Source organism: Neolamprologus brichardi, chromosome 1 (genome assembly GCF_056152115.1).
Source record: "Neolamprologus brichardi isolate AB-2024 chromosome 1, ASM5615211v1, whole genome shotgun sequence".
NCBI lineage: Eukaryota > Metazoa > Chordata > Actinopteri > Cichliformes > Cichlidae > Neolamprologus > Neolamprologus brichardi.
In genome coordinates, this window is record NC_142104.1 from 14,321,635 (window position 1) to 14,337,974 (window position 16,340).

At 40.1% G+C, this 16,340-nt stretch overlaps 1 protein-coding gene across 1 annotated transcript in view; it reads left to right on the top strand.

Moving 5' to 3' along the window:
* Positions 1-15,175, top strand: part of ush2a (Usher syndrome 2A (autosomal recessive, mild)) — a 217,576-nt gene extending 202,401 nt beyond the window's left edge. Inside the window, exons 79-94 of the mRNA XM_087834076.1 lie at positions 71-440; positions 597-878; positions 968-1,137; positions 1,840-2,170; positions 5,665-5,871; positions 5,973-6,065; positions 6,581-6,726; positions 6,945-7,063; positions 7,255-7,353; positions 7,457-7,633; positions 9,718-9,801; positions 9,973-10,114; positions 10,282-10,369; positions 11,155-11,220; positions 12,247-12,447; positions 12,845-15,175. Of these exons, the coding sequence (XP_087690202.1) occupies positions 71-440; positions 597-878; positions 968-1,137; positions 1,840-2,170; positions 5,665-5,871; positions 5,973-6,065; positions 6,581-6,726; positions 6,945-7,063; positions 7,255-7,353; positions 7,457-7,633; positions 9,718-9,801; positions 9,973-10,114; positions 10,282-10,369; positions 11,155-11,220; positions 12,247-12,447; positions 12,845-12,934 (2,665 nt within the window). The 3' untranslated portion in view covers positions 12,935-15,175. The remainder of the gene's footprint in view (positions 1-70; positions 441-596; positions 879-967; positions 1,138-1,839; positions 2,171-5,664; positions 5,872-5,972; positions 6,066-6,580; positions 6,727-6,944; positions 7,064-7,254; positions 7,354-7,456; positions 7,634-9,717; positions 9,802-9,972; positions 10,115-10,281; positions 10,370-11,154; positions 11,221-12,246; positions 12,448-12,844) is intronic.
* The last annotated feature ends 1,165 nt before the right edge of the window (positions 15,176-16,340 follow it).

The following is a 16,340-nucleotide window of genomic DNA, read 5'->3' on the forward strand; positions in this document are numbered from 1 at the left end:
TTGTAGTTTCTGGTTAACAACTTTATAAATGTGAAGACCAAACTTCATTTTATTTTGCTTTTGTCCACAGCTACTCAGTCATAGCCTGCACGTCTGAGGGATGTATCACCAGTCCTCATACAAACATCACAACTCTAGAGGCTCCTCCTGCCATAGTGGAAGCTCCCAGAGTGGACAAAATCACATTCAATAGTATGCATGTTTCCTGGAGTAAACCACTGACACAGAATGGAGAGGTGACTCAATATGTGCTGAAACTTAACAACGAACAGGTTTATCGTGGAAGAGACCTAAATACAGTGTTATCAGGCCTGCAGCCACATACATCATATACACTGGTTCTGCTGGCTTGTACTAGTGGTGGATGTACTGCCAGTCTCACAATGTCCACTTCAACAGAGGAAGCCCCTCCCACTGGCCTGTCTGCCCCGACACTTAAGGTTGTGTGTTTATCTTTGACTTGTATTTAAAACCTTTATTGCCAGCATTTATTTTCTGCTATTGTTGGTTATTTTCTATTTTATAAATTTAATTATTTACCAAATATTAAACACAACTGGGGAATCTGCTTGATGTGCTTTTATGTTTCATTTAAGGTTACTGGCCCAGAGTCAGTGGAGATTAGCTGGAGACCACCAGAGCACCCTAATGGCATCATCACAGGGTACGAACTCCGCCGAGATGGAGAAGTTATCTATGTTGGCACGGAGACGCATTACCACGACTTCATACTTTTGCCAAGCGTGGAATACAATTATGTTGTCAGGGCCAACAACAGCAGAGGCGCTGTGAGCAGCACAGTAGCCACTGCAAAGACGCATCCATCAGCTCCGTCTGGTGTGGGTCTCCCAACATTAACACCTGTAGGACCAAACCAGGCAAGTCGTCATTTATTTAGTCATTGTGAGTGAAGCTGAATCAAGATCTTGTTAATGAAAGTTTTTTATGCTGTTCTTTATCTTACTAGGTGAGAGTAGAGTGGCAACCTCCAGCCCGTCCTAATGGAGACCTAGTGAGTTACACTGTTTATCAAAGAGATCCAGTCCAGCTCAGCATCATCAGCAGTGATTTCACTCCACAAGATAGTGCCTTCTCAGAAAGACACACTATTCTTCATGGGCTGGCTCCTTACCACAGGTCAGTCAGTCTCCACGACTCTCCAACCTTTAGGCAATAAAACACATTTATTTATTATTATAACTGTGTGTTTTTAGATAAAGTTTGACAGGTAGCTATATATGCTCAGTGTAGCTTTTGCTGGTGTTATAGTTCTTTGTTTCCCAAACTGGTTGCAGAAATGTTTCGCAACTCAGTTTGACATTTCAATGGACAATGCTAACAGTAAAACTTCAAACATTTCCAAAACTGAGGGAATCATGTACAACCAATTAATCGCTACAAGGAACAGTTTCACTTGGTTTTACTTTTAAAAAAAAAAGAATGATTTAAAATTCTAAGAATTGATTATGTTTATTTGAGTCTCTATATTATTATTTACGTTCACATGGACAATTAAGCGTACAAACCACAAAACAAAAAACTTGTACGGTGTAATGTGAAATGGACAGAATCAGTGATGGTGGCTTTTCAAAGCAGGAAATCAAAAAAAAGAAAAGAAAGTAAGTCAACTTTTAACATTTTGACAACAGTGCGGACCTACCATTGTACTATGTATTCCTGACTAAGGGTGCATGTGCAGTTGGCTGGCTATTTCTGTCTACACATAATGTGTGTGAACCCACAGGACTCAAACCATGTGAGCTCATCAGCCTTTTCTATATGACGTCTCCATGTTAATGTTCTGTTTGTCCCCTGTTTCTGTTTTCTATTTGTGGGCAGGTATGAGGTGAGGGTGGAAGCTTGCACAGAACTAGGTTGTTCCTCCAGTGACTGGTCATCTATACTCACGCTGGAGGCTCCCCCTACTGGTCAGACAGCACCATTGTTAGACCTTCAACCTGACAAAGACACCAAACTACAGACCAGCTTTCTACTCACCTGGTCCCCTCCAGCTCAGCCAAATGGTAGAATCCTGTATTATGAGGTGCACCGCAGACTGGATAGCCCCACGGCCACCCACAACAGTGATGCAGCAACAGCTGTTTACAGAAATTCCTCTACTACGTGGAAAGATAATGGACTCCACGCATACACTGTATACCAGTACCAGGTATATTACTTGTTTTGGGTAGAAAAGAAGGTTTGAAAGTGTTGACAGTAGACATTAGTAGCCACTAGAATCACAAACATAAAGTATCTTTTAACATTTTCAAATGATTTTTTTAAGTATAGAGGTTGAAGGCTTGATTCTGCAGAGCATGAGTACCCTGCTTTTTGTCTTCTGCACAAGTCAGATCACACACACGCACACATAAAGCAAAAAGACCACTCTCATGCATCAACTGGTATGACATCCATATACTCGAACAATCGCAGACACACACGAGTAATCAGACAGGTGTTAAATGGAGTGGTCCATATTCATGCTGTTGTGCTCGTGCATTGGTACACTAATTGACAGGTTAGCCCTTTGGAAGCAACAATAACATTAGCATTCCTGCCTGTCAGACATATGAGCTGAGGCCAGAGAACCGGTGTAATTGATTGAGTTTGCCTGATTGTAGCACCGTCTTTATTTACGAGGGTCCTAATTTATGACATGAGGAGGGAGGGAAGGAGGAGCTTTGGGAGATGACGAGCGGGCAACAGAGCCATTAATCACTGGGCCCTCTGAGCACCCCACTTCCTGATTACCAGCCAGCCAATCGAATTAACTGTTAGCCTCCTTGGTAACAGAGCTTGTACTGGAAAGACCTTTTAATGGTGACCGCTACACGTCCCCTGAGGATTTTCCTCTGGGGAATTGGGGTGCATGAACAATGCGGCGTTGAGTATTGGTGAAGTCATGTGTTTTTTGTTTGGGATTTTTTCTGTCCACGTAAACATAAGTGAGTGTCTCAGAGTGCATAGAAACTGTAAACATTTATAGATATTTCATCTCACCATGCGTTTCTCTGTTTTTCTAAGCACTAAGTGATGTTTTCTTAGTCAGTGTATTGATCTGTCTTTCTGTACACACTGTACCACTTACCTGCTTGTTTGTTTTACTCTCTGTCTGCCCGACTTTATTTAGCTGTTATGTTGTGTCTGTTACCGGGACCTCATCCTTTCGCTCTGTGTTTCAGGCGTACACAAGGACAAGTCAATTCAGTTTAGCACACCACAGCACAGAGAGAGAAATCATATTAGGCTAATTACACTGGGTCATAAGCTTCTATTGACAGCTTTATGCTTGGTTTTAATTACTGCCCACTTTCACACAACTTAGCCCCTTCACCTCAACTAGATGCACCCGCCAAGTAGTACCGTCAGCCTATCAGAGCACAAAGTTTGATTCCGCAGTCCAGCCGTCCAATAAAAAGGCTGGAATACTATCTGGAAGTTTCCTGAAGTCGTTTGTTGCCATGGTGGCTCATTTGCTGCCACGGAAACTAACAGGGTATATTTTTATTTTTTGTCTAATAAACCAAATCATGGCCCAATGGAAGAGGGGAGGACAAGAGAGGAGAGGAAGCAGTAAAAAGTCTGTAGATGATATAGGGACAAGGAGATTAGTTCTATCTTTTAGCAGTGGATCAAGGGCAAGGTGATCTGGGCTGACTTTAGCTGTGAACTTTTTCCTCCATTCTGTCTATGTGGCACAAACTTTTTAATCAAACCACAAAAACCATGCATCTCATTGAAGCGTACACTGTGTTGCTACCAGGGTAGGGAAAAGATGGTTGTTGCTGGGTAGAAGTATTTTATTGCTGCAGTTCATAATTTCTTATGGCAGCAGTAGCAAATTTGATTTATACCATCTCAAGCAACAAGTCATGTGACAGTTCCTGCGCAGGATCTAAAAATGCTGCTAAGAAAATTCATTTAGCTGATGCTATTGCTCTTTTTTTCAGCCTGTTTAAGTGTGCTTTCTTTGTTCCAAATCCAAATTTTTATAACAGTAAGGGTAAATGTGACTGGCCACAGGTAACACCGTTGCAGTAAAGAACATGCAATCAAGGCCATAATTAATGTACAGTAGAGAACTAATTACTTCTCAGTTCCCCTCTGTACGCTATTAAAATTTTACAACAGCACATACATTTGTTCATTTACAGTAATAATACTTAGGAACTATTCATATTTACATATATAGATACATACATATATGCTTTAGGATTTGTATATGCAACATTTATCCAATTAAAGTTTCTTTATCTTTCAGTTCTCCGGCAGTTTCTCTTTTTTCATCAGTATCAAAGGATTTGTAACACATAAACACATAGAGTAGCAGTATGATGTCAATAACCTAAATAAACATGATCTACTATTGTGTTTCTATCTTTTTAAAAGATATTTGGACTTTCATTGCATTTTTCTACATATTTAGTGTATTGTTTTCAAATTCGGAGAACATATATCTAAATATGTTTTTTGAAAATGAAGTTTACATATGGCTGCATTTTCTAATGAGTTTGTTGATTCAAAAATATAACCACTGAGCTACACCTTTTTGTGTCACTTATAATAACCATGTTTTATCTAAAAACATGCAGTTTAACTGCAAGAGGAGAGCAGCTGCCAGTCTGAAAACACTATCAGTAAAGTGTTAATTTCACATGAAAAGTTTTGATATTCTTGAGAAATCTGTTAGCAGAGCAGGTGATGAAAGCCCAGAAGTTTGCTCTAACATATATTGTGTGTCATGGGAAATAAGTACAATCTAAACATAATCTTATCTGTAGAACTAAACTTATCTGTATCCATATACAAAAGAACACCAAGTTTAAATTTCTCCTGATTCCTCTGTTTGCTACCCTGCATCTTGCCCACCTTTCATCCTATCTTCCTTCCCCCCGATCCCCAGTCGCTCCATCCTCCATTCTTCCTTCCTCTCTCCATCTTGGTCCATCTGTGCTGTCACTTAGATCAATCAGTCTGATTGATCACGGCCTAATTGACTATTATTGAGGTTAATTCAACTCGTAACACCCCTGCATGCACATGCATGCACGCAGAAATCTTGCAATCATACCCACAAACAAAAAACCCACACGCACAGACACACACTTTCAACACTAAAGCTCAGACCCATCCATCTGCCTTCTGCACTACTTCTGACAGGCTACAGATGACTTACACATGCAAATCTCCACCCTGCCTGACCCTGTGCTGTGTACACCTTCTAATTATACCCAAAACAACCACACAAATAAGATTACTCTATGGTGTGTGTGTGTGTGTGTGTGTTGTGTGTGTTGTGTGTGTGTGTGTGTGTGTGTGTGACTCCTTGATGAAGGTGAAAAGTAATTGTCATGCAGATATGTTAGTGGTGAGTTGCATGGTGAAAAGGTTTTGCTCTGACTGCTGATGGTAGTTTTGATGGATGGTCCAGTGAATTGATGTATAACTTTCTGTTGGTCTGGCGAATACTGGGTAATTAAGAGAAGCCGTCTTCATCATGAAGAGTTCATAAAATGCATCTGAAATCCTAATGTTTGGGGTAAATAGTCTGTATCACATGTTCTCATTTGCTTTTATACATCAGTTATTGACTTGTGCTTGCATAATGTGCAAACTGAAAAGTTACCACATAACTGATAAATGTGTGGTCTTATCTGACAGGTGTGGGCAGTTAATTCAGCTGGTCATTCAGCCAGTCCATGGGTGAGTGGAAGAACAGGGCCTGCCCCACCTCAGGGTGTAGGACCCCCTATTTTTCTGCACGTTTCAGCAACGTCAGCTGTAGTGGACATCCATGCTCCTGCCCAACCCAATGGGATTATTAGTCTTTACAGAGTGTTCTCACTGGACCACAACAACCACACTCTGGTAAAGAGTCTTCTACTATATTCAGTAATACACTTAATAATAACTTGTCCTTGTTATGTTAACTTAAACACATTTTACCCCTCACTGTCCTTTCCCTGTAGCTCTCAGAGGGTACATCGCATCCGCAGACACTTCACGATTTACGTCCCTATACCCAGTACTGGGTAGGAGTGGAGGCCTGTACTTGCTATCAGGTAATAATACTAAATGTAGGGTAGGCATTATACTCAGGGTCTATACAACTATACTCGGTCATTAAAGTTGAATACTATTTGGTAATATGTGGTATCTTTGTTGATAGTCTGTGCAGAGTTTGGAAGTTCTCTCTCTGTCTCTGTCAGCTGCAGACCAAAGACATGCTTGGGTTTTGGTTAATAAGGGATTCTAAATTGGCTGTAGGCTTGAGTGTTTGTCTGTCTCATTGTGTTAGCCCTGCAACAGATTGGCGACCTGTCCAGGGTGTACCCTGCCTCTTGCCCTGTGACAGCTGGGATAGGTACAAGTCCCTGTTGCCAACCTGATTTAGATAACTGGAAGAAAATGGATGGGAAATATTTATGATTCCCTCACCTATTGGTCAAATTTCAAATGCCGATTCAAATACTTACATCTATTTTGCTGATTGCAAGTCATTCCTGAGTATTGTAGTTGCAAGTGAGGCCATATTTTTTAACACTTTTAAAATCTCTTCTTTGTAAACCATCATCAGTGCTGTAGCCGTGGTCCGCTGAGTGAGCTCCACACTCTTGCTGCTCCCCCAGCCCACCAGCCTCCTCCTCGCCTTGTCACCGTGACCTCCCGCTCTGTTCAGATGGAATGGGATGAGCCTTTGTCGCCCAATGGACTCATCGAAAGGTAGGAGAAAATCTTGAATTACATTTTGTTCTTGAAAAGTGGCTTGAGTCAACTGAAGTTGTGATGTAGCACTATATAAATAAAAATTAACCAAATGGATTTGACTTAAATAAACCTGTACTTCCTTTCTTACTTATTTTAAAAGTCCACATACAAACTAAAAGAAAGAAACCCTATCATCTTGCTTTCACTTACACTCCTTTACTCTTTGTACCCAGCTGTGAGCTTCACCTCAGATCGCCTTGCCCTCAGCCCTCCCAGCCTATACCCCTACCTTGTATTGAAGGACCAACAGAAATCAGTTTTTTTGGTAAAAAGCGGAGCTACAATGTTACAGGTGAATATAAAGAAATATCAAGCACCAGTGCCACTGAAAAGTAACACATACAGTAAGAAAGAATAGTAAAATCAACGTTAGGTGATTTAAAATAATAGTTTTTATTCTGTAAGTCTTGATTATGATGAACTGTTTTGAAACGTTTTTCTGCTTTATGAGTTTTCTGTGACAAACACAATTAAACTGCGCAGGTCTCGAGCCGTACTCCACATATGAGCTCAGAGCTGCCTGCTTTAATAACATGGGCAGCACTGCCTCCAACTGGACTACTGTCCACACGCTCAGTGAAGGTAACAGATTTATTACTGCCTCAGCAGTCAGTAATATCTAGTTTTAAGAATGATAAAAAAACACATTCAGATTTTCTCTTACCATCATTCTTTCTCCCTTCAGCCCCCCAGTATGTATCCCCCTTCTCAGTAGACAGTAACCTGACTGTTATTTGGCTGGACTGGACTGGGTCTTTCTCCCTGAACGGATACCTGAAGGAGTACAGTGTGACTGAGAGCCAGCTGAGGATCTATACTGGCTTCTACAGCTATCTCCATGTTCCACGCATCTCACAGAAAAGTAAGAGCAACATACAGCATACATAACACAACATGTGCACTTAGAGAAAAAATAATTAAAGCAAGCAGTAAACTCTATAAATCTTGTAAAAAATTTGAATACAGAATAAACAGCTTTAAAAAAACCTTACTAATGTATTTTGGTTGAAACTAAAAAGCTCTCATGTTTTCCCATCCAATTAATTTAAATAGTTTTAAGCTCACTTACAAATTTTAGTTGTCGGGCCTTTGATTAGAGTACAGTGGGGCAAAAAAGTATTTAGTCAGCCACCGATTGTGCAAGTTCCCCCACTTAAAATGATGACAGAGGTCAGTAATTTGCACCAGAGGTACACTTCAACTGTGAGAGACAGAATGTGAAAAAAAAATCCATGAATTCACATGGTAGGATTTGTAAAGAATTTATTCGTAAATCAGGGTGGAAAATAAGTATTTGGTCAATAACAAAAATACAACTCAATACTTTGTAACATAACCTTTGTTGGCAATAACAGAGGTCAAACGTTTACTATAGGTCTTTACCAGGTTTGCACACACAGTAGCTGGTATTTTGGCCCATTCCTCCATGCAGATCTTCTCAAGAGCAGTGATGTTTTGGGGCTGTCGCCGAGCAACATGGACTTTCAACTCCCGCCACAGATTTTCTATGGGGTTGAGGTCTGGAGACTGGCTAGGCCACTCCAGGACTTTCAAATGCTTCTTACGGAGCCACTCCTTTGTTGCCCGGGCGGTGTGTTTTGGATCATTGTCATGTTGGAAGACCCAGCCTCGTTTCATCTTCAAAGTTCTCACTGATGGAAGGAGGTTTTGGCTCAAAATCTCACGATACTTGGCCCCATTCATTCTGTCCTTAACACGGATCAGTCGTCCTGTCCCCTTGGCAGAAAAACAGCCCCATAGCATGATGTTTCCACCCCCATGCTTCACAGTCGGTATGGTGTTCTTGGGATGCAACTCAGTATTCTTCTTCCTCCAAACACGACGAGTTGAGTTTATACCAAAAAGTTCTACTTTGGTTTCATCTGACCACATGGCATTCTCCCAATCCTCTGCTGTATCATCCATGTGCTCTCTGGCAAACTTCAGACGGGCCTGGACATGCACTGGCTTCAGCAGCGGAACACGTCTGGCACTGCGGGATTTGATTCCCTGCCGTTGTAGTGTGTTACTGATGGTGACCTTTGTTACTTTGGTCCCAGCTCTCTGCAGGTCATTCACCAGGTCCCCCCGTGTGGTTCTGGGATCTTTGCTCACCGTTCTCATGATCATTTTGACCCCACGGGATGAGATCTTGCGTGGAGCCCCAGATCGAGGGAGATTATCAGTGGTCTTGTATGTCTTCCATTTTCTGATGATTGCTCCCACAGTTGATTTTTTCACACCAAGCTGCTTGCCTATTGTAGATTCACTCTTCCCAGTCTGGTGCAGGTCTACAATTCTTTTCCTGGTGTCCTTCGAAAGCTCTTTGGTCTTGGCCATGGCGGAGTTTGGAGTCTGACTGGTTGAGGCTGTGGACAGGTGTCTTTTATACAGATGATGAGGTCAAACAGGTGCCATTCATACAGGTAACGAGTGGGGGACAGAAAAGCTTCTTACAGAAGACGTTACAGGTCTGTGAGAGCCAGGGATTTTCCTTGTTTGAGGTGACCAAATACTTATTTTCCACCCTGATTTACGAATAAATTCTTTACAAATCCTACCATGTGAATTCATGGATTTTTTTTTCACATTCTGTCTCTCACAGTTGAAGTGTACCTCTGGTGCAAATTACTGACCTCTGTCATCATTTTAAGTGGGGGAACTTGCACAATCGGTGGCTGACTAAATACTTTTTTGCCCCACTGTAGGTATGCTGAAAAAGCTTTGAGAACTGAATAAGCTTCAATTTTAAATCTCTTTCTGTTTCAGTTTGGTCCTTTGTATGAATGTTTCTCACCCACTCTGATTTTATTTGAGTAGCATATTGTAATTAGCCCTGCAGGGGACAGAGAGCCTGGTTACCATCATCTATACATGCTTATTTTCCCACCTCATTGTAACCCAGAGTTGTTTTCTTTTTTGTCTTTCTCTCTCTGTTCCTCTAAGCTCTGTCATTTCAGGTGACTTGTACCACAAACAGTGGCAGCGCCAGCACTCCCACCATCAGATATAGCCCAGCCACAGGCCTTGGTAACGCACGCACACACACACACACACACACACACACACATTCTTCAATGATTCAGAATCTTGTTGTCTCTCAGGTTCTGATGTTGTGAAGAAAATATATATATTAAAAATACAGATAAATCTAGAAAGCTAATTTAATAATAACTTATTCATGTTGTTTTCTTTGTGCAGCTCCTCTTGACCCTGTAGACAGTGGTAAACAGGGTGTGAGCATGTCAGCCACGCCAGTCTACTCTGAACTGTGGTTCATCCTGCTGTTAGCCCTACTGGGTCTATTTTTGCTAGCCATACTGCTGGGCTTAGTGCTACAAAGGTAAATGTGATTTTTGTAAAAGGTTTAGGGCAGCATTAGCACAGAATTTATTCTTCTCTCTTGTGAAATTCAAAGTGCACTAAAATGTACAAGTTAGCATAACATGTGCAAATAAAACACAGCACGCTTCCTGCAAACAGAATGTATTTTCTGAAACTCCCTTACAGAGCTTTGAGGAAGAATCCATCAGCCAGAGAGCGCCCTCCGCTGGTAATGCTTCAGAAGACAAGAAAAGCTGGGGGAGAGACTTACATGGTGAGAAAAGGACAGGAGATGGAGGAGGAAAAAGCAAAGAAGTAAATGAAAGATTTAAAAAAAAATAGGTTAAAAGGGTTAAAAACCCAGGAACTATAAATTCAGTTTCTTAACAGGTTATCCATCCTTATGGTTCTCTGGGTCTGGAGTGTATCCCAGTTGTCATAGGGCAAGAAGCGGGGTCCTCACCTGAACAGGTTACCAGTGCATCACAGGGCCAGCAGAGAAATAGAACCACAGACTCTCACAGCTAATTTTGAATGACTAGCAAACATGCCTGTAGACCGGTAAATTTGGTCCACAGTAGGTGTTTCATCCATCAACATGAATATTTTGTAAAGAAATACAGACAACAAAGAACAGATAAACACAATACCGTATAATTGCACTTTTACCCCAGAAAAAAGCAAAACTTCACTTTTGCTTTTTTCTGGGGTAAAAGTGCTGACCACTCTGAAAATGGTTTTGGGTTTTTTGTTTTACATACATGCAACTCACATTTCATTGGTTGTGACTTTAGCACTAGATCCAAACAACATCTGTTTCATAAAGACGACTAACCATTTATATCCACTGCTCTGTTGTTTTGGTTATTCGTTGTAATTATTTTTTACACCTTAATGTTTTCCATCATAATACTTTAATTTCTTTCTCCATTCTCTGTCAACCTTTCTTCCTTTATTTTTTGCTATTTATCTTCTCTGCTTCCACTTCTTTCTGTACTTCTCTGCGTATACGCTCTGTTTCCCTCCCTCCCTCTGTCTCTCTATGTATCTCCCTCTCAGAGACCCTGTCCTGAGCTGTGCTCTAAGCATCACTCCGGCTCTGTGCTCCTCCCTGATCTTCCTACAGTAAGATTATTTTCTGTTCTTGCTCTCAAAGCCTTAAATGTTTATCTTACTGTCCCCCTACAGTTTGACACTGTAGCAGACTGTGTTGAGATCAGCAGCGTTATACTTAAAAGCTACACTGTGTACACTGAGGTATGGGATGCTTGATTTAAAAGGGATGCCTGTTTTGCGTATGTCCGCCTTGCTTGTGTAAGCATGCTTTGTGTGTGTGTGTTTGTGTGTGTGCGTGCATGTTACACACTGTCATATGACAGTGGTTGGCTTGTTGTGGTGTGTGAAGGTCTCTTCGTCTGTCCTCAGTACAATGTTGACTTTCTTACAATGATCATTGAAAAAACAATTTCAGCAAATAAGGTAAATCAGCAACTGAATATTGTGTCATAGTGTCTCTTAATGGTTTTATGGCTCCAGCAAAATTACACCTACAGCAACTATTCAGCCATGCAAACCCATGCCATGAAGCTTATGCCAATTCTTTCTGCTGATGTTAATGCCAGAGGAGGTGGGGAACTTTGCGTACTCTATCACTGAGTTGCTCCAGTTCTTTAACACTTCCACTGCAATAATACCACTGACAGCTTCTAATGTCTAAGAGGGAAGAAATTTCACAAACTGACTTGTTGCAATGGTGGCATCCTGTTACAGTAAGATGCTGAAATTGAGAAAACTCTTAGAATAACAAATTATTTCAAAAATCTTTATAAAGGCAGATTGCAAGGTTAGGTGCCTGATTTTATACACGTCTGAAAATGGGACTGAAAGCAACCTAATTCAAAAATTAAGAGGTGTGGCACAATATTTTTGGCTATATGGTGTAATACCAACAAACTTCCATGTGTTTATTCCTCCCACAATAAACATATTCAGCTGACTTAATTTCACTCCTTGTTTTTGCTGCTGTGGCTCCTAATCAAAAAGAAATCCATACCATTGAATATTAGATCTAGAAGTATTCTCTAAGTATGTGATTTGTATAAAAGGCTTTAAACCCCCAAATCAGCCTCTGAATAAAACTCTACTCCTCAGGGTCTGACAGACACAAAGATAGTGAGCAGCAACTCACAGTTCAGCCCCATCTCTGTCCTGCGGGTTCCCAGCCAAGCAGACCTCAGCCAGGCCTACTCCCAGCATTCCTTGCACCGCAGTGTAAGTCAGCTAATTGACAGGAAGTCAATGATGATGGAGGAAGGAAGCTGGGACAACCCACTGGCACACGATTCTGGACTGGTGAGTATGGAGTTATGTTTATTATGAATTTCATTTGTTAACTACAAGTACAGAAGAGAGTAGTGATAACAATACAAACATTTATGCTAATTATTCACCAGCCTCCTCCTCTTTTATTATAAAGTCATAAGAATTTACAATATTATGTGTTTAAAGTTTTCATTAGTATCATTGCCTAGAAAATATATGATAAGACTTGAACAAAGTTGCTTTGGGATTGTGGGTTTGACTTGCTTAATTCCTAGATGGATGCAGAATCAGTGAAATTGTACCAAAAAACAGAAATATGGACAGCTGAAAATTGCTGTTTTCATGCTTACTTTATTGTTTCTCTGATTGTTTTCCCCTCTTCTTTGATTCAGACCTAAATTTTGCGATCTTGTGTGGTTTTTTTCAGTATGTGGAGGAAGATGAGCTTGTGGATGCCATCAAGGCCTTAAGTTCTGTGAAAAAGGAGCGCACCATGTTCACTGACACTCATCTTTAAGACCTGTCAGGTTTCACAGTTGCCATTCAGACCTAGTTGTAAAACAAACTAGTAAAACACTGTTACATGCTATTTGCATAGGCGGTGCTAAATACGATCTACTCAATTTAAGCTATAAGTTAAACAACACATGTTTTATGAGGTATTAATTAAAGCATCATCATAAACTTTCTGTCACTTCGTTAGGTATACCTTTTCAACTTCTCATTAACTCACTAAATATTTAATCAGGCAATCATATGGCAACAATTAAATGCATTTAGACACGTAGGCACAGACAAGATGAGCTGCTGAAGTTCAAACTAGCATCAGAATGTGGAAGAAAGGGGATTTAGGTTAGAATGAATGTGGCATGGTTGTTAGTGCCAGACCAGCTGGTCTGAGTTTTGCAAAAACTGCTGATTTACTTACTTTTTTCACAAAATCATCTTTAGAGAATGGTCTAAAAAAACAAAAGAGTGAAAAACTGTGAAAAATTTATATTTTCTGTTTTTCAGACCAGTGTCAGCTGTCTGGGCAAAAATCCCTTGTTGATCGTAGAGATCAGAGGAGAATGGCCAGGCTGTTTTGAGCTGATAGGAAGACGAGAGATACTCAAATAACTTCTCATTACAGTCAGTGTATGTAGAAGAACATCTCTGGTGCCTCTCCTGTCACCTAAGAATAGGAAACTGAGGCTACTCATCACAGTTGGTTAATTGAAGATTGGCAAGTGTTGCCTGATCTGATGAGTCTGGATTTCTGTTGCAATGGTAGGGTGAGAATTAAGTGTAAATAACATTAAAGTATAGATCCATCCTGCATTGTAACAGTGGTTCAGACTGCAGGTGGTGCTGGTGTAATAATGTGGGGGGAATTTTCTTGACACATATTTTCTTGGGATATTTTCTGGGCCCGTTTACCAATTTAGCATAATGTAAATGACAGTCTAACTGAGTATTGTTGCTGACTCAGCAAGTCACAAAGCTCAAATCATTTCAAACTGTTTTCTTGAACATCAGATGGAGTTCACTGTACTCAAATGGCCTCCACAGTCACTGATCTCAGTCCAGTAGATCATCTTTGGGATGTGGTAAAAAATAAGAGTCACATCATGGCTGTGCAGCAGACAAATCTATCATGTCAATATGGACCAAAATCTCTTAGGAATGATTCCAGCGCCTTGTTGAATCTATGCCACGAAGAGTTAATGTAGTTCTAAAAGCAAAAGCGGGTTCCACTCATTACTCGTAAGGTGTACCTAATGAAGCAGCCAGTGAGTGGATATAAGTAATATATATTAATATTTTGACAAATTTCAGGTTCAGAGTTGTAAACACATAACCAAACATAATGTGGGAAAGAGAATATAATACAAGTATAATAAGTATAATTTTAGCCCACTTTGTGTATGACTTGAATACAGTTCACATGTGGACACAGTCAGCAGTGACATAAAATCGGTCATTATTCCGAGTCTGTTCGTGATTGTTATCCAGTGTGTAGTATCAGACCGTGCTTATATAACGGTCCAGAAGAGCCCTTAAAGGACTGTTCTGATTGTATTATGATACACTGTTTGCCAACTGTTAGAGGTTTAGTCGTTTTTGAAAAGTGCAGATTTACTTTAGCAGGTTTACCACCTGAGACCACCATAGAAATGAATGTTAATTAATCTGAGTCTATTCCTCGTCAACCAGTAATTATGCCTAGTAAGCTTTCACAGTATAGGAGCTGTAGTTGTAATGAGAAACATGGGCTTGATGTAGTTTTATTATAAAAAAAAATGCCAACTGTTTTTTTTTTAATGTGTTGAATGTGGCTGGGAATCACAGATGTGCCGTCTGATTGTTGCGATTATGCGAACTTGAAAGCTCAGTCTGAAATTCGGTGTGTGTGCCGTTCAGTGCAATTTCAGTTTTGAGGAAGTGGCAGTAATGTAGTCAAGTCTTTCTTAGCTGTAAGTCAAGATACACTTTTGGGTTTCAAAGTGCATTCGTCTGGATTCTGTGTTATTTGTGGCTTTTGATCATTTTCCTCCTGCTATTAAGAAGATCAAAGTAAAAGTGGCAATTTAATTGTTTAGTTGGCTTTTTTTTTAATGCAGAAATGAAACATCGCTTATATTAGATTGAACATAGAGACAGTATTTATTAATAAGAGGTGTTGGCTTTCTGTGTAATATTGATGAGTTTGATGTTTTGTGTACAATATTGATGCCTATTGTATTATTACAAAATTATTTTTCTTCTTTTTTTACATGATGACAGTATTATTTATGATTGTTGTATTTACAAAAGTCTTATTTATAGATGATTCATTTGTCTGTGGTTGTGTTTTTATCTGGTAAATGATAAATTTGACTATCAAAAAAATATTCTTCTTGTGTTTTTGCCTCTCATTTTCTTTAAGGTTTTTTTTTTTGCCATAAATAAATGCAGTATTCTTGTGTCAAGCAAATTATGAACCAATCTTTTAAAGAGTCAGACCTCTTGTAGCATTTAAAAGATCCACAAATGTACCAGATTAATCTTCAAGCTAATGAGGTTTAAATATTAATAAAATAATGTAGAAATACATACAAGTTCCAAAAAGCAAAGTAGCTTGCTTATAAATAATCCTTAAAATGTATGTAGCACTTTAAATGTGCCTCAGTTGCTGTTTACACACAGTATTAACGATGGTTAAATACTACTGGATGTTACATAATGAATGAAGTCACTCTATTAAAAGGGGCTCCATGGTGATCTAGCTGAAATGTAGATTTAGGAAGCCTCTTTTCTGCTGAGTTAGTATAACACAGAATTGTGCCACCAGCTGCACAGGGACTCAGTTACCACACACACAGAGTCAAAAACACAAGCACAAATACACACAGGGCCGGTGTCTCCATCAAAACTATGCAGCAGTAATTTAGTTTTGCTCCTGCGTCCCTTGAGGGGACATCAAGGCAAGTTTGAAATTAACAAAGTGGCAGTAACAAGCATGCCCTCGCTCAAGGACACCAATCTGACAAGGGCACTTCTAAAACATTCACAGCCACATTCACAGCTATTGTCAGCCACAGAGTAGGGGGGAGAGGCTGTGAAAAGAGAGCTTGTGGAGTGATTGTAAGGGACAGTATGGCCCTGAGCCACACACACACACACTCAGGGTTTTATTAAACTCATAAATCACAATGACGACAGACGCCATCGCAGAGAGGAGACTGTCTGAACGGGAAGGTTAGTGAAATGAGCGCGCTGGGGAGACACACATACACACCTTTGTGACACTCAGACAAAACAACAATTGCGCACTCTTAGTTATCCATGCAAACCTTACCCAGGCGTGACTGACTTACGACTTACGTCAAAATTTTAAGTGGTAAAACTATCATAAATTCACTTTTCTTTCAAGGATCTCATCATTTTTGTACATTTAGGAA